Consider the following 21,271-nt stretch of genomic DNA (forward strand, 5'->3'; position numbering starts at 1 on the left):
AGAAAAAATGTGACCTGGTGACTAAGGATCATCTTTGAGTCACTGTGGAAAAAGAATCAGAAATACCTTATTTATTCTCAGGGAGATATTGTGATTCATCACGGTCACTTAGATGTAAAGCATAGAGAATTGTAGAAAATAGAAATTAGAGCATGAAAATAAGAAATAAGTAAAAAAAAAATGGAATAGAAATATGTGCATTATGCTTACATTTCACACTAGTATGTAAAATATTTTTTAAAAATTAAGATATGCCTATTATGCTGGGTATGGAAAGTGATCAAAATATAAAAATGTGTGCCTTATGCTACATTACAATGTGCCAAACTAGTATGTCAGGATTAATATACAAAAGTTAAAAAAAAGTGCATTATGACATATATATATATATATATATATAACACAATATATACATGAGTAGAAATAAGAATGTACATCGTATATGTTAGATGCATTTAGGAGTGGTGTTGGTGAGAAAAAATAAAGCTGTGTAATAACCAGAAATAACCATACGTTTATTTCCTGCCCCTCAGGTGAAGGTGCTGGAATTAGAGTCTCAGTTGGAGAACGAGCGTCTGCGTTTGGGTGAGCTGAGGAAGAAGCACTACGATTTGGCCGGCGTTCCTGCAGGCGACGCTCCTGAGGGGAACGGCGAAACCTCCTCGCTGGTCAATCCTGCCACCATGTCACCAAAACCCAGCAAGCCTGCTCTCTTTAAGAAACCTGCATTGGCCCAGAAACCCAACTTACCACCCAAAACCACGGTAAGGGCTGTGAAGAAAGAATACGTCTTGTATGTAAGAGAATATGACATGACTTGTTGGTAAATCTCATCTTTATCTGTCTCTTGTTTTTGTGCTTCAGTTCAAGTAATGCCTGGGCAGAAAAGAAAAATGCCCCGCTCATGGATGGTTGGATTGACCATAGACGTATCCCTTTGTTGTGAACACACGGTTCCTTTAAGTTGCATGCTGACAATCCTCTGCCTCATCCTGCATCGTACTTTTTTTCCTTTCTTCCTGACTTGTTTTTGTTTTTTGCCAAAATGGACCAGAAGCCTGTTTTTTTTTTTTTACCCTTGATGCCTATAAGGAATATGCTGTCTTTACCCCCCCTTTTTTTTTTTTTTTTTAAGATACATGCCATCCAGGCAGAATCCTTTTTATTTTAGTATTCGGCATCAAGAACAAAAAATAATTCATATTTGACTTTTAGGTTGTGTGAAAAAAATATTTCTATATCACAAAATTTTAGATGATTAAGTACTACTGCTGCTTTTAGAATTCAGACTTGATAATGACCACAAATCCGCAGCGTATGTTGTATTTCAATAGTTTTGATCATGCTTCGGACAAAGTTTTTGCACACTATTTTTGACATACATTACAGAGCACATCACATTTTCTTAATGTACACTGTATGCTATTTATGTTGTGGTGGGGGGTAAGGGAATCTGGGGAATCACATTGTGTGCGTCCACGTTGCTGCAAAAGTTTTACATACCTCTGGTTTTGCCTTCATTGTGGACACTGTTCCTCTTAGGTGCAAAACAGCTTTCTGTCTCAACAGTACGAGATTGTCTCAGAGGCCTTGGAATGTACTAGACTAATGCATCAAATCATAACCTGTAAAGACGCACAGTCTGTAAAGGAGTGCGTCACTCGCAGCAAGTATAATTTATATCTACACTCTTGAATGTCCCTTTATTAGATGAGAACCTGCATCTTCTGTTAAGGCATATAGATAGACTTAATGCTTGCACACACATATCAGATGTAGGTGTCCTTAATTATCAAACGCTTCTCGCAGGGTTAGTTAGTTATGTACAATATGAAGGTGTCTGAGTTCTCTTTGCCTCTGGGAGTTTTTCATACAGGGTCTTAAAATGCATCTTTTTATGTTCTGTCCTTTCCTCTGTACGAAATGTCTTTATACACTCAGATCTATTAATATATTTTAGTAAAGATAATAGTGGTTTCTCCTTGTAAGAAGTGTAAATGTCAAACAACTGAACAATAAATGTTTGATTTAATGTCCCATAGTGTTACTTCATCCTGTCGTATTATTCTTTTTTAGGTATAATTTATTCAAAGGTGTTATCAAAATAAACATATAATCATGCTAACAGTAGAAAGCTCATTTAATTTTTTGTTCAACCATCTTGAACAGGTTCTATAATACAATTATATAATTGACGATCAGACAAAACTCATTTGTCAGTCTAGTATGGTTTATTGGGGAGTAACTTGTTACATGTAATTAAAGTATTAAAATAAATGTTATGTAATCAGTTACTGAGAAAAAAAAATGTAATTTTAAAAGGGGTTGTATCCAGGTTTATTGTTTTTTGTAAAAGGCTTGTATGTGGAATATAACATTCTTTCTGTTGCTTTGCATATTTTAGCCATGCATGAGTGTCTTTTTTTGGGATTTCTGACATTTTTCAGCTTTATTGTCCAGTTTAACAATTGTTAAAAGAAGTAATTAAATGTAATAAGATTCACTACTTTATTAAAGTAACTAGAACTGTATTTGCAGACTGTAACTGGAAGTGATGAAAATAACTAAAGATAATAAAAATATTGGCAAGGTCGGTAACTAGAAAATAATTAAATAAAATATTCTAACAGAATAATTAATAAAATATGAATAAGTATTGAGTAAGAATTCAAATTCTAATTCTGCAGGCCTACATATGTTATTATATTCCTATCAAGAAATTCAGCTAATTTTCCTGTACATGTGCATACTGTAAATACACATTTGAAATACTTTGTTCGGTAAAATGTAATTTGCTTTAGTTACTGCTTATTTTTCGCTGTCTGTAATTTAAGAGCCAGGTACTTCAGCTGGGATATTTTAAAAACTTAATGATGTGCATAGAAGGTAATGCGACTCTAATATCATGACATGCGCAGTAGGACTTTGGCTCAACGTAAAGGGGGACTGCTGCATTCAGGAAATGTTGTAAATTTGAGGATATCTTCAAACTCGATGTTAAACCCTTCCAGATACGACGTTCACGGAACAGGACCATGCGGTGATAGTCAAAAAATTCAATTACATATTATTTATATCGTTATACGTTTCAGTAGACAGTAATGCCGAGCACTGTCAACTTTTTCCTTTTCCACTAGTAACACTTTGCTCTTTAGATTGTGATATGTACGAGTTTTGGCCTGGACATTGAACGCAGCATCGTAAGTCAGGTTCGCACTGTTCGGGACGTTGGTGAAGTTTAAACTGTCAACAAACCGAAACAAGTTTTCTTCATGTCCACACCCGTCTCAGCTAACTTGTGTAAACTAGTTTTTCTACCGCCTATGTGAGTCTAACGCACTCGGAGTGTCGGAGGAGAGACAGATATGTTTTATGTCGGAGGTGTAATTATAAATACAGCAGAGGACAGACATGGAAACCTGCGCTGTGTCAGCGCTGGACAGACCCGCGGCGGAGCTGACGGTTATGGATGTGTACGACATCGCGGCGGTGATCGGACAGGAGTTTGAGCGGATCATCGACAAGTTTGGGTGCGAGTCTTTGGTCGGGGTGGTGCCCAAAGTGGTGCGGGTCCTGGAGCTGCTGGAGGCCCTGGTGAGCAGCGGAGCCGCCGGACAGGAGGCCGAGGAGCTGCGGAGGGAGCTGGAAAGACTGCGGCAGGAGCGGAGCGACAGATGCGAGACTGAGAGGAAGCACCAGAAGGTCTGTGTGTTTACCTTTGTTTACCTGCATGTTTACCTGGATGTTTACCTGTCTGCGTGGCAGCTGTGTGTGCACTTGTTTTGACCTTTCAAGGTAGTACAATAGTAAGTTTTGACATTTCAGACTTGTTTTTGTCCTAAAACCAGTGAAAATCCCTTAATAGTCTATAGTGATGCAGCAGAAAACACTGGCATTGATTCATCAATTATTCAGTTTAGCAGTATTTTATATAACATGTACTTGAGCCTTAGTAGTAAAATCTATGTAGTGAACTATCCTACACTAAGCTACTCCACACATGTCTTTGCTATTATAGTGATTAGGGTTTAATCATAGCGGTTATTTAAAATGTGCTAAACAAAAATTTAAACGTAACAATTTTGTTTTTGCTCCCATTTTTTCACAGGTTTAAGTGAAAGATCTAAGACTTTCTATACTCTCAATAGATATATTTCTCCCAAATTTTGATGACAAATTTGTTAAAATCTAGTCAGTGAGCACTTGCCCCCTTTTTTTGTAATTCAGTTTTTTAAATGTCATTTATTTATTTAGTCAAACTTGAACATCAACAATATTGTTATTGAAACTCGACATATCGGCAGGCTCCTTGTAGCTACACATTCTTAGACCCAAAATAGTAATTTAGCAACCACAGCGCTACGACTAAACCCCAAATCATTACAATGCAGCACGAAGCAAGCAAGAAAAAAAAAGCCTGCCCATGACCACTTAAACCTTTCAGGTACCATCATACCCAACCACTTCCCTGTGTGATCCACAACTTTTTCCCAAAATGGGTTAACAAGTTAACATTTCAAGATTGCGTGCAGAAATATTCTTCTAAAATGTTCCTCCTTAAAACTTGTGACATCTGTGGCATTGTGCTGTGTGATCATTTAGAATGGCCTTTTACTGTGACCAACCCCAGGCACACCTGTGCAGTAATTATGCTTTTTATTTAGAGTCTTGATATGCCACACCTGTCAGGTGGATGGATTATCTTGGAAAAGGACTTTAAAAAGTAACCAATATTTGAGAGAAATATATCTATTAAGTGCATAAAAAATCTCCCGATACTTAAATTAAACCTGTGAAAAATGAAAGCAAACACAAAAGTGTGCTCAACTAATCTGGTATAGCAACCAAGTGATTATTGAGGCAGCAAAACCTGAAGTGAAGTGCTGTTGTCTTTCTCATGCCCTCATCTATACTAACCTTTTTCAAACAAATGCCAAGTACTCTGTGCACACACTTAACTGTGTTGGTGTTTTCACTCGTTTTTTTCTTTATCTCTTACGCTCAGGAGTTGGAGCTGGTGGATGATGTGTGGCGAGGAGAAGTCCAGGACCTACACTGTCAGATCAGCCAGCTTCAGGCAGAGAATAAGAGGCTGTTAGTGAGTCTCTCTCTCAAAGAGTCGCACATCACAGAGGAAGACCTGCAGAAACAGGAAGGTGGGTTGTCTACAGCAGTAGCTTGGGGAGTTTTCAAGAGTATTTATTGGATAAGAGAACAATTCTAATAAAATTTAAAAAAAACAAGAAAAACTAAAACTATTTATTATTATTTCTTTTTTTGTCTAAGGCAGTGGTTGGATAACCTCTCATTTTCAAATTATATGGTAAAGGGAACCCACTAATCCAATATGCAGGATTGGTATCTATGCCAGTAAACACAAACTTGGCCACTCCTGTCTACACTGCTTGTATGAACACTGCGAGTTATTACTGAAGGAACATTACATTTGTTGTAATGGAAAAGTTGATAATTTAGCAAGCAGACAAAGCTATCCACAGGCATCCACCAGACAACAGGTCAACTCTCCTTTCCTCTCCATCTTCTACTTGAGTGCTTGGTAGTGAAAATGAAAGCCAACCCCAGATTTACTCTCATTTTGGAACAAGCGTCATCTTGGCATGGTGTTTAGCTTTGCTTTATTTGTGTTTTTTCAGTGCTGTTTCTGCAATTGTTGTAGATCCAGTTGGATATTTGCTCTTTCTGCCTGGTTGCTACAGTACCAGTCTCACCTGCCAAAAGGTTGTAGCCCATAAACATGACGACAACAGCAAAAAAACAAGAAAATAACAAAATACATGCAGAATCTCTGCAGATACATACACTGCCACACACTTCTAGTGGACCGTAAGTAATAACTGAGAGGGATCCCTTTTTAAAAATGAAAATCTGGCATAGTGTACCTTTAAGAATATGAAAATGTGTTAAGTGCATAGTAAATTAACTACTAATAATCACAACACAGCCCGGTCTGTTGCTGTTTAAAGTCTTTCCATGCATGTCGTACAGTATCTTATCATGTGTTTTGATTTTAAATTAGGTTGGTCCTGGCTAAGAGTTCCAGTACAGATCAGATTTATGCTCCATATGTATGATCACTGCAGATTTGTGTTGCACCATTAAGTGTAACCATAACCATCTGTTGTTCAGTACACACATTTACCCCTATGGAGTCACATGGGACTCTGCTTAATGCTGGCATGTTGGCGTGAAGAAGGAGGCTGTGAAGAGAGGCAGTCAGGAGCTTGTAAAGAAGACTATTTTTGAAGCAGACCAGAATATATCGCTCCTGTGTGAGACTTTCATGGCGGCTGCAGCTATACTTACTCTACAGGGCCACAGTATACATAAACAGAAACTGCTTATAAACATGTCCATCCAAATGAATGGGCACTGCATATGACCACTCTGCTCACTGACACATCATTTGTGTATAAATACCTTAATGGTGTAATACATACTTTAATAAATTGACAGTGTAATTGATTACAGATGTAATTGATCACAGTGACTTTTTCTTTTTGACTGGAAAAATGACATCTGCATTATTATTTTATAACTTTTTGATGTTATTTTAATATTCAGATTTGAGTCGCCTGCCAAACCCATTGCACTTTTAGTCATTCTCTTCAAATCGATGTTGCTGAATTTCATCACTTATTGTATTAAAATAGTAGCTGTTTGGCACAGTTGGAAACTGATGGCTAATAATAATGGTAAAGAAATTACATGAATGAATCCTCCTGTTAGATTGCATTGATGTTGCATGTCTGAACATTTGATCTGTGTTTTTTTATGAAATCCACAGGCATATCAGAGAAGGAGAGGCAGGTGAGGAATAAGCTGAAAGATTTGGTGGATAAACAGAGGGATGAAATCCGCGCTAAAGACCACGAGCTGACTCTTAAGAACGAGGATATTGAGGCGGTGAGGATTTAGACCATATGCAGCTAATATACTCACACTCAAACGTTTTACATTAATCTGTAATGTACCTATTTTAACCCGATTTTGTGAAGTCATCAGATACATCTCCCCAAATTTAGCTCCAGATGCAGCAGCATCGGCTGATAAGAATCAACCAAGACCTCCGTCACAGGATAGGAGTGATGGAGTCTCAGGGCAAGGCGCTGATCCAGCAGAGGGCTGAGCTGGAGGCTGCAGCCCAGGCACGGCAGCAGGAGCTGGGGGCTCTGCAGCTGGAGGTCACAAGGCTGAGAAAGGAGGTCCGCGGCTGGGAGCTGGAGAAAGAAGTCACTGATATAGAAGAAAACTTTCTTACCAGATCTGGGGGGTCGCCATCTGCATCACCACAGACAACGGTAAGAAAAAGACAATTGACTTATTAGGCAGGTTTTCTAGATTTCTTGTGCCTAAGTGGATGTTTTGTGTTATCAATCCAGTCCTCAGTGTCCAACTCCATCAAACCAAATTCGGTGTGGGCGGAGTGTGGAGGGGACCCTGGCTTCCTCGAAAACTGTTTTGAGGGTGACAAGAGTCCCTCCCCTCTCCCAAGGTCATCAAGGAGAGAAAATAATGAGGAAGAGGGTGATGAAGATGAGGACACGACAGCATTGGTACTGGTAACACCTGTTTAACTCTCCACTGTGGACAATCTGATCATAGCAAAGGCCCACTATGAGACTATTTACATTAAACACAAAGCATTGACACTGTCATGCTGGTGTGTCTTTAAGGCCTCAGAAATGCGTCAGATACATTCCTACCCCATGAAACATTTGCAAAATCTTTTTTTAAAATGTTTTTAAAGCTGCTAGGTGTTCATTTAAGTACTGTGTTGTTCTTTTACTATTTTAATGTCGCATTGCTTCCTTTCATGGTGCATATCTGCATAAACTGTGGATATGAGCCACCATCAGTACTCTGCAGTTGGCAGAAATATGTATCACTTTAACCCCCATGTTTGTGTACCAAGGTACAATTTCTGGATTTTTTTTTACCTCTTTCATCTTGCCCTGATGGCTGTTGCCACGTCGCTTGTATCTTTTTGCACCGTAGGTGTTTCACGCATATTTATGAAAATTGAATCCAAAGCACTCGCTCCAATATAAATGATAGAAAAAGGGTGCTGAATCCTGAAAAATCTGACTGTTTTTGCCACACATATTTATGCACATACGGAGCAGTGAGAAAGAGAGAGGAGACGTGGGTTTTCCGAAATATTTGTCTCTTAACATTATTATTTACTAGCCCGCATTACAATTATACCATGTCATTTAATTATTATTTTTAACAACTTACCAAAAATGAAACATTGTTGTAGAAGGTGTATTAAAAAGCAACATTTTGTGTGAATCCATATCGGCAAACCAAAAAATACGATTTACTGCTCAGCACTACCATTAGGAACCTTTACCTTTTTAGAGCGGTCAAAACTAATCAATTTACTTTAACCAGCAGACACAAAGATTGAGATTGCACCTCTACTTGGTTGCCTAATACAGCTTTGCTGAGTTATGTGTGTCATTAAATGTGTCATTGTGCTGTGCAGGAAGAAAAGCTGATTTGTGTTTTGACTGCAGAGGGTCTCAGCTGATGCACAGTCAGAGGAGGAGACAGACAGCCTGGAGAGGGAGTCAGACAAACCTCGCTTCACCCTTCAGGAGCTGCAGGACGTCTTGCAGGAGAAGAATGAACTCAAGGCCCAAGTGTTCATGTTACAGGAGGAGCTGGCATATTACAAAAGGTATGTTTGTATGTTTTGTATCTGAAATTAAGATTTTACTCATCTCAACTGCACCCAACATTTAACAGTTACCTTCTCCACATCCCTCAGTGAGGACTTTGGGGATGACGTCAGCTCCTTTGTTTGTCCTCCCTCTCCTCCACCATGCTCCAGTTCCACTGATCAGGCTGAATCTGGTATTAGACGCTTGTGAGTAATGAGTTTGTCTTGACCCTTGCACACTTTTCTTTATGCAGCAAAGTTTTTTTTCTTTGTATTTGTCAAGCAGGCCAGCATTTCATTGCCCTGTTTTATTTTCTCCTTTGAAACTCCATTAGTGTAGTGTAATTAGCGTGTCTTACAAACGTCATCAGATAAACGCACTTAACTGAGCGTGTCACTGAGTGTCACTGCATAATAGTGAGCACGTGAAAGTCCTGGTTGATTCTTATCAGCCGATGCTGATGCTGATGCTTTTGTCTTTTTTCTTTAACTCTAAATTTCCCTCCTGTCTCCATTTCATATTGTCACCATTTTTATTTTCATCTCTGCACAGGATCTTCACCGCCATAATGCCGATGGTGGCAGCCGGTCTGATTGCAGATGACCCTACGTTGTTACCAATCAGAAGACTTTCCTTTGTATGACCCTGAGTTTTAATTGTACAGTTGCTCTTACTAAATTTCCCCACACCGTGTCAACACGGTTCGTCGATGGACGGATTTACAAGAATAAGTTTAATGTCTGTATTATTTAGTTATTTAAAACAAAATCTGTATGGTGTTTATACACTTGAAAGTGTGTCGATGTCATTACTGGGGTCAACTTTTACAATACTTTTTAGCTAACCTGGGAAGAGCTTTAATATAAATTCTAAATGTGAGACGACTGGCCATGCCTGGACCTCTTATGTGTATTTATGACCTCTCAGGGTTCTGAGCTTTAATAAGATGTTATTATCTGTCGATGCATTGCTATATATTACAATGAAAAAGCTGTGCTTAAAGGTGTAATGCTGCTATAATGTCAAATAACTTCGCACCCAGGTTTTTTTTACTACATTACTTGATCCAAGTATGATTACTGCATGCCCCAGAGTATTAATTGAGTTTTCAAGAACACTTTCAAGTTCCTTAGCAGTCTCTGAATAATGACATTGTCTGTCAGGAATGGGGCCAGCAGCTATAATGCCCATAAAAGCTACATCTTGTGTCATTTATATTTAACTGATGTTAAGATGTATCTCAATCTGGTTTCAAGGTGCAGCAAATGAGCAGGATGATCAAGTGCCTTTGTTTTCCACTATGAGACTGTTTTACAAAATGTGCTTAGTTCTCTAAATTAATGAAAAGAGGATATTACAGTAAATGTGCAGTCACTATAGTGACACCACACTCTGTGGTGTACACCAGTATATTCTTACTGGTAAAACACCAGTATGATCAGTACACCTATTCCAAGAACAATGAGTACTGTAAAAACATGATATAACCAATATGTGCTGGGTTGCGTCTGTAAAATAATGCTTGTTCAGAATAAAGAAATAAAGTTTTATTTTTAATCTTTTGAATGATTTTATTGTTTGCCAGCAAATGCTAATATGGCTAAGACAAATGTCCAAGATGTAAATTATATTTATATCCATAAAATCAGTTTCAATAGTTTAATAGTATTATTTTGATGTTATGTTTTTTAAGCTTTAGCAAGGCTCTTGGTCAATTCACTCCAATAAATAGAAAATAGTAGAAAATAAGCCTTCATTAAACCCCAGAGGAGAAATTCTAGTGTTGCAGCAGCACAAGAACAGATTTCAGTATTGAAAAACAGAGAACTTATACAATAAATCTGTAGAAGACTGTAAAATAGAAATAAAAATACAGACTATATAAAAGCAATATAATTCAAAATGAAAAGCAAGAGTGACTGGCAGCGAGGTACAGTGTATAGGCTACCAGAATAATAGATCAGGTAATGATTGCAATGTATGTATTAATATACAAATATAATGCAGTATAAAACATAATTAAAAAGTACACCATGTCATCATAGCTTTTATATAGTATGGACCTCAAAAAACAGTTTGATGAAAGGCAGCAATTTAGTATGACATTATTTGAGAGCACAATCCTTTCAAATTTTATTCAAGGATGTTTCAGTCGGAAGTCCCTTGAGATTGAAATGTATTTTGCCAATACAGCACCCCTACAGTTACAAAAACTAAAATCCAGCATTCGGGGAAAAAAATCATCAAACACGAGTCAAAAACTCAAAACAGAAAAAAACTGTAGCATATATAGCATAGAACAAAAATTCTAAATACTAAATATAGTCTAATATAAAACAAAATAAATAAATCAGTCCAAAAGAGATACAGTGTGAATGAAAAAATAGAAAAATACGAGAGAAATATAGTACAAATTAAAAACATCAAATCACGTGCTTTCTCACCTGATCCTAAGAGATGTTAAAAACTAAGAGCACCCACTCTCACTGCCTACAATACCTGTTTTTTTTTTTTGTAACGTGTAAAAAAAGACCAGCGTTCATGGATGGACAGAGTGGAGGGAGACATCTTCAGTTATATACGATCTTTGCACTCACCTGTCGCTAGGATACTTTGCCCTCCTCTACTGTCTCGCGCGGCACGTCATTGGTGGGTGAGTGATGGGGGAAGTGCCGCTGCCCTGGAAGTGAGTTACCTTCTGCCAGTAAAACGACTGAACTCAAGACAAAAGGAAAGAAAGCGCTGTTTTTACAGCGTTTTAGTTAAGTCGTGGTTAGTGGAAAGAAGTTGCCTTTATTTCGGTATTTGTTAGGAGTTGTATCGTCTTGTTATGGAGTTTGGTGAAGAGTCGTCGCCCGCTCTGGCTTTCGAGAAGGACGCGTTTGAGCTCACGGTGGAGGATGTGTATGACATTTCGTATGTAATCGGACGAGATTTGTTGAAAATAAGCAGCACGGGAGATGAAGTGTCGGATTTACAGTTCAGGATAGTCCGCGTGCTGGAAATGTTCGAGACTTTGGTGAATAAGTACAACTTGTCTCTGGAGGAGCTGAAAATGGAGCGGGACAACTTAAAGAGTGAACTGGACAGGATCATTAAGGAGAGCTCCTCTGCACAGGGCACGGTGAGTAGGCCATTAAAGTTTGTCATGTATAGTTGTCACACATATAAAGTGTTTAATTATGTTTTTTTTCTTGTCTGTTATTAAAGCAAACAGTGGGGCCAAACCAGCTGCTGGTGGACCTCACAGACCCCAACAGACCGCGGTTCACCATGCAGGAGCTGAAGGAGGTGCTGCAGGAGAGGAACCAGCTCAAGGCTCAGCTCATGGTGGCTCAGGAGGAGCTGCAGCTGTACAAGAGGTGAGGAGTCCACTCTGTTGGGCTCAGAAAATAATAAGAATAATAATAAGAATAATATCATGTAGGGGTCAACCAATAGTGTTTTTTCAGGGGTACCATTAACACTAATTAATGAGACAGACAATCGATATTTGGATATTTTGGTAATATGCAATTACATTAATAATGAAAATATTTCTGTCAACATTTAGACTTTGGAATTTAACACACTTCAATACAAAACTTTATTTGAATGCCTTTATTAAATGTTTAATCAAAAGTGAAACTTTGAACATTAAAGCAAGTTCCCAGCAACTTTTTTTTATAAAGTTAAGAGAAAATTTAAATTGAAAAAATTTTTTAAAAAAAATAGGTCCCTGAGGTTTAACAAAATAAAAGTTCCTCCCATGCTGATATCTGCCATAACTCATACAGAATAATACAGAGTCTCTATATAAATGGACTTGTAATCAACTGGTTATTAAAAAAAAAAATTCTCTTATTGTTTTGACATTTTAATAAATGTATGTCTGATATAAAAAGCAAAAGAAATGGCACAGCAATTAAGCAGATATCAGCAGTAGAAATTACCTTTGCTCATGGGCCCAAACAGTTTCAGGGGTCCCTCTGGCTTTCACTTGCAAAATGTCAGAGTAACTCACAGACCAGGAAGGGACTCATAACGACTATGAAAAAAAAGCAAAACATCTGCAAAGGGACACAAATTGACTACAAAGAGACTCAAAATAACTACAAAAAGACACAAAATTACTATAAAGAGACTCAAAATGACAACTAACAGACAAAAAAAAAACAATTACAAAGACATGCAAAATAACTGCAAAGAGACACAAATCACAGAGGTGCAAAACGACTACAAAGAGACGCCAGCAAGAACAAAAAGATGCTACACAACTATAAAGTTTGTGTGTCGTGCTCCCGTAAGAGAGGTATTGGGGCCTACGGCATGTCTGTGTCTGGGGGATCATTGGCTCATGATCTGTTTAAAGACTTGTTTAAATTATTATTTTTTTTTTTTCATAACAAAACTGACCCTAGTTTTGAAAAAGGAGAGATGATTGAGATTTGAGAGATCAGTTCAATCTGATTGATAACGTCAACTCGATACTGTGGATATTTCATGTGCGACGCCTTCGTCTAGTGACCTTGCAGCTCCTCTTTCTTCTGCAGTGGGATTCTGCCACAGGGTGAACCAGCCATGGTCGAGGTGGATCTGGAGACGCCAGCACCCACAGAGCTCAGTCCAGTCACGATAAATGATGCAAAAGAGGAGAAGACGACCATAGGCAAACTGTAAGTAACATGCTCGGTTGCTTCTCTAAATACCGTTGTATTAATATGCAGACAACAAAGAATTCTTTTTTTAAAAAAGTAGAGCGGAGTAAGTCAAACATACGTTTTTAGCTGTTCACCTCAGATGGCGAGGTTTCCGGAAAAATTTCATCAGCGACCACATGATGTTGAAGTGAGCTAGCAGGGAGATTGTTCTCACAGTCCGTCTCCTGTCTCCTAATGATATACTTGTGACCAAATGAATTCAGGCTGATGCTGTGGATGTTTGTGTGAGCGCTGAGTAAGAGAAACACAAGTAGGAAACTGGCAGCGTGTCTGCCAAACTACTGCAGCCGTCAGTAATTACAGGCTGCCATGACTCAGAGTTGCTTTCTGGCAGCGTGCAGATTTGTATGTTCCACTATGTTCGGGCACACTCTCCTTTAACCCTGGACCTTTTCTGTTTATAGGTTTTCATTCAGGCGAAAATGAGAAAAAAACTTTCTCAAGAACTGGCCATGTAGAAGACAAACAGGATTTGTCGGCACAATTTTCTCATCAGTTAACCACTTTTTATAATGATTGTTTTTTACTATGTCTGTTTGTAAATCTAACAAGCACTGTATTTTGTACTGGAAATTTAAACCTAAGGTGGTTTATGGCAGGGATACCCAACTTTCTTTGCCTGGGGGGCACTTTTGCAAAAATTGAAGGAGACCAGGGGTCAGTTAATAATCAAACATTTACGATAAAAAGGTTTTAAACCTTACAACTTTTGCTGTCCTCACTCATATTTGCTAAAAGGCAAATCCAGTCGCAGCAGCCCCATACATTTCTGGTGCATGTAGGGGCATTTCTAGGATTTTATGACATTGGGGGCTTAACTCGGACCTCTTACCATTATTGTAGAAAGAAAAAAAAGCTCCTTTTTTATGTACTCTGTCACACTTTTTATATTTTAAGTACAAAAAAAATCTCAGTGTTAATAAGTTTATTTTTATGATGAATTTGAAATTGGTCGGCGGGCCACCTGGTACTCTATAACTGGCCACACGTGGCCCACAGGCTGTAAGTTGAGTATCACTGGTTTATGATGATTCAGAGTCATTGTAGTAGAAATATATATTAAATGGAAGGTTTGGTGAAGATATAAACTGGAAAGTATTATCTAACTAGTGTTGGATATTATGCTGAATGCATTTACTCAAAATGAAGTTATTTATAGGCTTGAAAATGTTTTTCTTTTTCTATAAATCAAAATTAAATCTTTAAGGGGCTTCATGTTGGTCCAGTAATCTGAAACACATTTTTCTTTGTCACTTTAAACTGTTAGCTGTCATATAAAGCATAAGGACCCACCAACATTTAAAGTAGTAATAAAAAGACATAGTATTTTGAATAGTTTTTTCTGGGGTTGAATATTTAAAAAGCTTCCATGTTATTTCACATTAATATTTCGGGTTCTGATCTCGTGTCAATGTAGATAAATTACAACAGACAGAAGTACGAGGACCACAGCATCACTTAACTTCACATGTATGTCAGGATGATGAGGATTTAGTGTTTATCTATAATGCAAAATGGCATTTCATTCAAGTTTGATTCAATTTTGTCTTAATGTGTTAAATTATATTTTTTCCTTTTGAAGCAACATCATTTTTATTGCAAAATGTAACTTAATAATTAACAAGAGACCCCTCAAAGCTATGTTGTACATACAGTGCATACTGCTAACATCACTGCTGTTCCTACATACTGTGTATTTTTATCAGGCACAAAATTTTGACCTTTTTCTCACTGGTTTTCTTCCAACTTCCCAGCAAAGCTTAGGTACAAAGTAGTTTTATCTTCAGCTACACTGTATGGATGAAAATATGACACTGGGGTACTTAATTCCAGTCAGGGACCTTTACTGCATGTTAAATCCCCTCTTCCCGTGTTTTCCAACATATTTCCATTAACAATGCCACAGCTGGAATGAAAACTCAACAGTGTTTTATTCCTTAATTTACAGCACAGGTAATAATTTATAATAGTGAAACTCAATTGTCAATTATATTCATTACAAAAGGAAATCTCGTGGATAACATGAAACACTACTTATCCAGGAGATAAAATCTTCAAGCTTGCATCAGTCTGCTACAATTAGATATAAAAAAATAAAACCATGATAAAAACAACAGTTGCAAAAATACACTGTGTTGAGGCATCAACGCTCATTTAAAACAAAAACATTTTTTATACTAATAAAAAAAGCCACTTGAGAATCTATAGCATATTTTACATGAAGCTGAACAACACGGCAGAGAGCACCAATTCATCTGAAATATAAACACTTGTGGTCGAGGATTCAGTATTTGAGCCAAGGGTGAGCCAAGACTGAGGCTTTGCTCCGATCACCGTAGTCATACAGCAGCTCTTCCTCTGCTTCGATGTCTCTGGACGCCACCAAAATCAGATGAGGGGTTCCATCGATGGGGTGAAGCCTCGTGTGGCAGTTTCCATTTTTACTGTGGTTGATTAATCTTCCAAGACGACCTGATTCCTCTGTGGCATCAACACTGCAATATGTAAACAGACAAAAGGATTATACTGTAACCAAAACACAGTCTGCAGTCTCAGTGATGTTTACATGAACAAAATAGTGTTTTTTGCACTTATTCTGAAAAAGACAATAGTCCTACTAAGCTGCTTACATGACTAAAGAAAATTAATATTCTACTAATGTTCCTGATTACATGCATCTGTGCATACTCCAGTTACCTAAATGTCATTTATTACATCAAATTATGATAAAGTGGAATGGCTGTCACTTGTGCCATGCCCCCTCATTAGTTTTTGACTGGTGGTGTACTTTGTTTACTGTGTGTGAATAAAGTCTCCCTCTTTCATTCCTTCAACCACCTTCTTAAAAAAAGGCCGGTGTTGCTAAATTTGCACAAATCCAAAAATCTTTTGATACCAACGTCTTTCACAATGATTTAAAACAGGTGTGTTTCTCCTTCTGACCAAAAATATGGGCTTTTCTTTTGGGCATGCATCTCTACCCCAGCCTTTCAAATTGTTGAGATGGTTTGTGGACAATGTATCCATGACAACGGACAAAGCCGACCATTAACAGGCAAAAGGCAGAGTGTGGCAAACTGCCGAAAAGACCCCAATTAAGGCGCACGGTATATTTCAAATATGCTGTATACATGTCCAAAGAATACCATACCAGCATATCCCAAATTTCTTAATTGAGAAAAACACTTTGTTCAGAATAAGGGCTAATTCAGAATATGCCGTTTACACGACCTGCATCAAATTCCAAATATTGTCGTATCTGGAATAATAGTGGAGCACAGGTGTGCATATAAACTTTGTCACTGACAAAGTCAATGGGGAAAAGTTTTTGAGTTCAGAAAGATGTTACTGTTACATAGAAAAGGGACTCTTTTTGTATTTTAAATTTTTTAAAATTAATTTCTTCTTTTCTTAGCAATTTGCCTTCATTTGACAGCCAGCTGAGAGAGAACGCAAACACAGGGAGGGAAATGGTTATGATATGCAACTAAACTAATTCATAGAACTGTGTATACGGTGTTTACGGTAACAATTAATCATTGACAGAAAGTTAAACAAAAAAACAAATGTGAACCTGCATGCCAATCCTATTACAAATTGTTGCCATTTGGACTTACCAGTACGTCTTGGATTGATACTGGAAGTAGTACATGTAGCAGCCTTTCTGGGGATCCTGTGCGTACTGGGCCTCTCTTATTTTAGCCTCAGATAGTTCCAGTAGGTCTCCATGGTACTCCACGACAAAGTCCCCCTTCTTGAAGCCACTGATAGCAAATATCCCTCTTCCTTTTCCCTCGATGTGTTTGATCTGTTCACATTCAAAAGCAACAAAGTGTGAGATTTATCTGAAATAGCAATGGTGCAGGGATTGCTTAACTACAACTTTCAACAATATTTAATTTATAATGTTGTTTTGTTTTTTCCCCCAAAAACTAGCAAGTACTAATGAATGACTCATGTTTTATAAAAAATAAAAATTGTAGCAATTATGAATGATCTACAGAAATCACTGAAAATGCACGCAGTTTGGTAAGATTTATTATTCTGCCATTAAAGACTTCTGATCAATGCTGTTGTTACTGGAAGGATTTTAGTACTTTCAGACATCAACACTGTTAAAGTTCACTAATGGAAGCACTGTATATCGCAAAATACATAGTAAAATGTATCAGACATATTTATATTTGAACCTTCAAATGTTACCTTCATTCCTTCTTCAATGTCATTCTTTATCAGGTCATCAATATGTTTGTGTTCTTCACTCTGTTAACAATTTGAGGATTTAGGTCAAAGTCAGACTTTTTGTTTATGGTAGAGTTGCAAACTTTCACACAAAAAAATATAAAAATGTTATTTGCAGGTAAAACATGACAGTGTATTAACCTGACCTTTAACTCTGCTTTAGTTTTTCTGTTACTCCGTCTGATGGGATAATAGTCTGTGACCTTTCTGTTTTGAGGAGCTTTATTCTCCGTCCTGAAAAGAGAAACATTAAGAGATATTTTAATTGTGCAGCTTTCTGTTAAATATAGGAGTATTTTCTTCCATCAAATAATAATGACTTATTGGCTTTCTGCACTCACTTTTTTGCTCCCAGTTTGCGAGCAGTTCTACTCCGAGGTTTGGCTGCTGAAACTTTGATGTCTGCTGCAGACCTGCCGTTTGTGTGCGTGCCGAACTCTTTCTGCTCGAGTCGATCAGTGGCTTGTTCTCTGATCTCATGACTGTGACAAGCAATTTCAGGCTTCGGCTCTTTGGACTCACAACTCTCAGCTATTATTTCATTAGGCATGTCTAAAATGAGGACAAAGAATGAAATTGAAAGCTGTCTGAAACATTTGACCTTGGTCAAAAAAAAAAAAAGATAAGTTGTGTCATAAGACAGTGGGTCAGTGAACACTGCTGCCATTCACATGAGAAGGAAATGTTTATGTGGTAAACGTGGATCTGCTGACCATACGATAACAAAATAGCTAGGAGATCACGTGTAATACAAGTAAGCAAACTATTTCAGATTAGTCGATTCAAACTCTTAAAAAAGTTCAGGTACTCACCTTTCTTCAGCTTTGACGTGTCGGGATTAGCTGCATCAGATTCATTTCCTTCTTGGATCAGCGTGCTTGAACTATCGCTCAGAGGGGATCGAGGTTTGCTTGGACTCCGTAGACTCTGGAAAACAGACTGCACTGTACCTAAGCAATCCTGCAAAAGTAATAATTATTTACCATGGTGAAAAAGTGTAAACACCATGTACCATTCATAGAAGTAAACCCGGGGATGTACATACACATTCAGCTAACTCTGACAAGATGAGACGTCATATATTATGAGGCTATATTTAAAGCTTGGACCTGGTGCAGACTGTATTTAAGGCTTTCATTCCTGCTCCCACACACTCATAACATGCATGTTGTACAAGTACATCAGTTTTTGCTTAAAAAACTGCTGGTTTTCTTTTAAAAAATGAAAATAAAAAAAAAACACTGGATCCAACAGAAATAGAGGACTGACAGGTGATGAAGACTTTTCAGCTCTGCCTGCCAACTCCAACACAGGAGTGGTAAACATCTCCATGGTAACTGCATCATGTCAGAAATATGCTGGTAGGGTATGCATTAGGATTATTGGATAGTATTTTTAGCCACTGCGGTAAAAGTGTATGTAATAGTCTGCCTGAATATCTGAAGGACTGAAAATAAACCTTAAGACTCAATTTTTAGCTTGGCTTTTCATTTAAGCCGCCTTATTATTTGTTGCCTCTCTTTTTAAATCTTATCTTTGGTCTTTTATGCTTATTTTTTTAATACCTTGTATTTATTTGTTTCTTTGACTTTTATTCCATCCACCCATCAATTTTCTACCACTTATCCAGGACCAGTTTTCTTTTATTATTTATTTTAAACATTTTATCATTTTTTGCTGTAATTTTTGGTTGTTTGCTCGTTAATTTTTTTGTGTTGTTTCAATCCTGCTCTGTGAAGCACTTTGTGTTGTGTGATTCTACTAAAAGTGAAAAAACTTTGCAGGGTTCCTGCAGATCTTTAAAACGTCTTGAAAGGCAATGAATCCAATAATTTAAAAATAAGGCCTTAATTGGTATTAAAATGTCTTAAATCATTCTTTCAAATGACTTTAAAATACAAAGACATGGAAAAGGGATTTATATGAATGTTTTTTTCTGGCCTTGCATAATATTGGGTAACATTGGGAGAAAAAAAATTAAGGGAAAAATAGAAAAATTAAATGAATGCCTCTTGCATTAACATCATCAAAAGTCATTTTTTATTTTACAATTAATATTTCTCCTGTAAGTAACTGATGTAAGTCCATAATTTTTTTTCTTGAATTTTGGCTAGTGTTTAATTGATCTTAAATTTCATTATGAATGGCATTAAAAAAAAACCTTCAAAAGTCTCGAATCCCATTTTTAAGCTGCAGGTATCCTGTATATAAACAAAGTTTGATTTGATATATTTTTTTAAAAATGAGTGCGGGAGCATCAATCATAATTTAAAATATTACAACAAACTGTAAATCAACCTTTGTAGGGTGTTCATTAAGCAGTTTCTCTAGTGACAATAAAGCATGTTAACATCCCACACTATTATTTTCAGCACTATACCCTAAAGTACCAATATCGCTATAGTACTTAAATTTTAACATTTAAATCTTATGGTTTTATTGGTTACATGGGGCAGAGCACAGCTGGGAGTTGTTATGACGCCATGCTGAGGCAGGACCACTGTAACAGTAACTTTGGTGAATTAACAGAGAAGCGACTTAAAACTACGTGTTTCTTACTTAAGTTATCAAACACAAAAGCTGAGAAAGATTTAAACGGAACAATATAACATACCTTGTTAGTTGCTGGTTTGTTTTCCTTTGTCTCCTTCCGCGAGGTGACTTTATGTTCAACAGTGTCCTCGGGCTTTTTATCGGTTCTTTGCACACTTTTCTTCCCTTTAAAAACATGGAAATAAATAAGTGTAAGCACAGCTGTGTAACTCACCCGATAGTTTACAAAAGAGGACCATTACCGGCGAGTTTTATTTGTAAACAACTTAGTGTAGCAAAAACTGGCGCTCCTCTATTTACGATAGTTAGCATTAGCTACACATTGACGACTGCAGCTTGTGCAACATGCAAATAAACGACAACACGTTAACACGTTTACCTTTTGCCATGTCAGTTGCAAGAATAAATTTAAAAAGGGATGAAGAAGTTATTTATTCTGCCCTCTGAGTCCACGGGCTCCTCAATGTGTTTAATTCACCCCCTCTGTCCCTACAAATAACAGACCACTCCGCTGTGAACCAGAGCGTGAGAGAGAGAGCGTGGAGGATTTAAAAACCGTACCGCTCCTCTCATTGGCTGATTCATCCAGACAGGGCGGGGCATGAGCTTGAAAGACGTTCTCTAATTGGCTGAAGCTCTGCAGGGGTTTTTATGCTGTAGTCATATCCAGTGTACTAGAATAAACAAAAAAAGGGCTCTGGTCATATCTATATTGGCAAAAAGATGTTGATTTAAGTAGCATTACTAAATTAGATCATGGCAATAATAACAACAATAATAATAATAATAACCATTATTAATACTATTATTATACTACATTATTATATTGTTTAACATTAAAAATAATGTGTTTTCAGAATTTACCATACTGAGCAAAAACAAAAGTTAAAAGTTAAATTTCCAGGGTGTAGCCTATGGGTATGTCATTCTCTGGGCAAACAAGTTTTCATGCAAGTAGCTAAAACAAGTGTCTGGTCTGTGCTATATTTTTAAGAGAAATTGTTGTTCTTTTTTTAGTACTGTGAGCTCAAAAGGTTTAGGTTAGAAAGCTTTTGCTGATATCTTGTAATAAATTGGGCCAGTAGGAAA

The 21,271-nt window shown here is 37.3% G+C and overlaps 4 protein-coding genes across 6 annotated transcripts in view; 3 read left to right on the plus strand and 1 right to left on the minus strand.

The window, feature by feature from the left end:
- Positions 1-2,037, plus strand: part of hip1rb (huntingtin interacting protein 1 related b) — a 33,532-nt gene extending 31,495 nt beyond the window's left edge. The window contains exons 31-32 of the mRNA XM_042488063.2: positions 534-764; positions 865-2,037. Of these exons, the coding sequence (XP_042343997.1) occupies positions 534-764; positions 865-873 (240 nt within the window). The 3' untranslated portion in view covers positions 874-2,037. The remainder of the gene's footprint in view (positions 1-533; positions 765-864) is intronic.
- Positions 2,038-3,176: 1,139 nt separating this feature from the next.
- On the plus strand, positions 3,177-10,244 carry LOC121944409 (RILP-like protein 1). Of its 2 annotated transcripts, none has more exons than XM_042488190.2 (8): positions 3,177-3,702; positions 5,006-5,156; positions 6,806-6,924; positions 7,044-7,319; positions 7,401-7,580; positions 8,541-8,704; positions 8,795-8,893; positions 9,240-10,244. In XM_042488190.2, exons 1-8 carry the CDS (start codon positions 3,412-3,414, stop codon positions 9,328-9,330), a joined length of 1,371 nt encoding a protein of 456 aa, XP_042344124.2. In that variant the 5' UTR covers positions 3,177-3,411; the 3' UTR covers positions 9,331-10,244. The 2 variants fall into 2 exon arrangements, with proteins under 2 accessions (XP_042344124.2, XP_087932858.1); XM_088076732.1 differs by having other exon boundaries at positions 3,178-3,702; positions 7,401-7,574.
- Positions 10,245-11,331: 1,087 nt separating this feature from the next.
- On the plus strand, positions 11,332-14,593 carry rilpl2 (Rab interacting lysosomal protein-like 2). The gene is made up of 4 exons (XM_042488724.2): positions 11,332-11,811; positions 11,898-12,049; positions 13,220-13,342; positions 13,792-14,593. The coding sequence occupies exons 1-4, from the start codon at positions 11,518-11,520 to the stop codon at positions 13,811-13,813; spliced, it is 591 nt and encodes a 196-aa protein (XP_042344658.1). The 5' UTR covers positions 11,332-11,517; the 3' UTR covers positions 13,814-14,593.
- A 701-nt stretch (positions 14,594-15,294) lies between these two features.
- Positions 15,295-20,720, minus strand: kmt5ab (lysine methyltransferase 5Ab). 2 transcript variants are annotated; one of them, XM_042488723.2, is made up of 8 exons: positions 20,562-20,720; positions 20,244-20,347; positions 18,442-18,556; positions 17,971-18,181; positions 17,776-17,863; positions 17,591-17,650; positions 17,005-17,195; positions 15,295-15,882 (listed from the first exon to the last, which is right to left on the minus strand). In XM_042488723.2, the coding sequence occupies exons 1-8, from the start codon at positions 20,569-20,571 to the stop codon at positions 15,672-15,674; spliced, it is 990 nt and encodes a 329-aa protein (XP_042344657.1). In that variant the 5' UTR covers positions 20,572-20,720; the 3' UTR covers positions 15,295-15,671. The 2 variants fall into 2 exon arrangements, with proteins under 2 accessions (XP_042344657.1, XP_042344656.1); XM_042488722.2 differs by having other exon boundaries at positions 18,442-18,589; positions 20,562-20,719.
- Positions 20,721-21,271: the final 551 nt, after the last annotated feature.

This window comes from Plectropomus leopardus, chromosome 4 (assembly GCF_026936395.1).
Source record: "Plectropomus leopardus strain MGB_pleo_1.0 chromosome 4, ASM2693639v1, whole genome shotgun sequence".
Classification (NCBI taxonomy): Eukaryota; Metazoa; Chordata; class Actinopteri; order Perciformes; family Serranidae; genus Plectropomus; species Plectropomus leopardus.

What these genes read in the sequence shown, in the direction of transcription:
- kmt5ab (XM_042488722.2), bottom strand. An exon ending in CACGTCAAAGCTGAAGAAAG is followed by an intron (nt 18,182 to 18,441) that starts GTGAGTACCTGA and finishes TCCTCATTTTAG; the next exon opens with ACATGCCTAATGAAATAATA. An exon ending in ACATTGAAGAAGGAATGAAG is followed by an intron (nt 17,196 to 17,590) that starts GTAACATTTGAA and finishes GAATGTGAACAG; the next exon opens with ATCAAACACATCGAGGGAAA.
- LOC121944409 (XM_042488190.2), top strand. Translation starts at nt 3,412, where the DNA reads ATGGAAACCTGCGCTGTGTCAGCGCTGGACAGACCCGCGGCGGAGCTG. An exon ending in AGACCTGCAGAAACAGGAAG is followed by an intron (nt 5,157 to 6,805) that starts GTGGGTTGTCTA and finishes TGAAATCCACAG; the next exon opens with GCATATCAGAGAAGGAGAGG. An exon ending in GAATCTGGTATTAGACGCTT is followed by an intron (nt 8,894 to 9,239) that starts GTGAGTAATGAG and finishes ATCTCTGCACAG; the next exon opens with GATCTTCACCGCCATAATGC.
- rilpl2 (XM_042488724.2), top strand. Translation starts at nt 11,518, where the DNA reads ATGGAGTTTGGTGAAGAGTCGTCGCCCGCTCTGGCTTTCGAGAAGGAC. An exon ending in GCTCCTCTGCACAGGGCACG is followed by an intron (nt 11,812 to 11,897) that starts GTGAGTAGGCCA and finishes CTGTTATTAAAG; the next exon opens with CAAACAGTGGGGCCAAACCA. An exon ending in AAGACGACCATAGGCAAACT is followed by an intron (nt 13,343 to 13,791) that starts GTAAGTAACATG and finishes TTCTGTTTATAG; the next exon opens with GTTTTCATTCAGGCGAAAAT.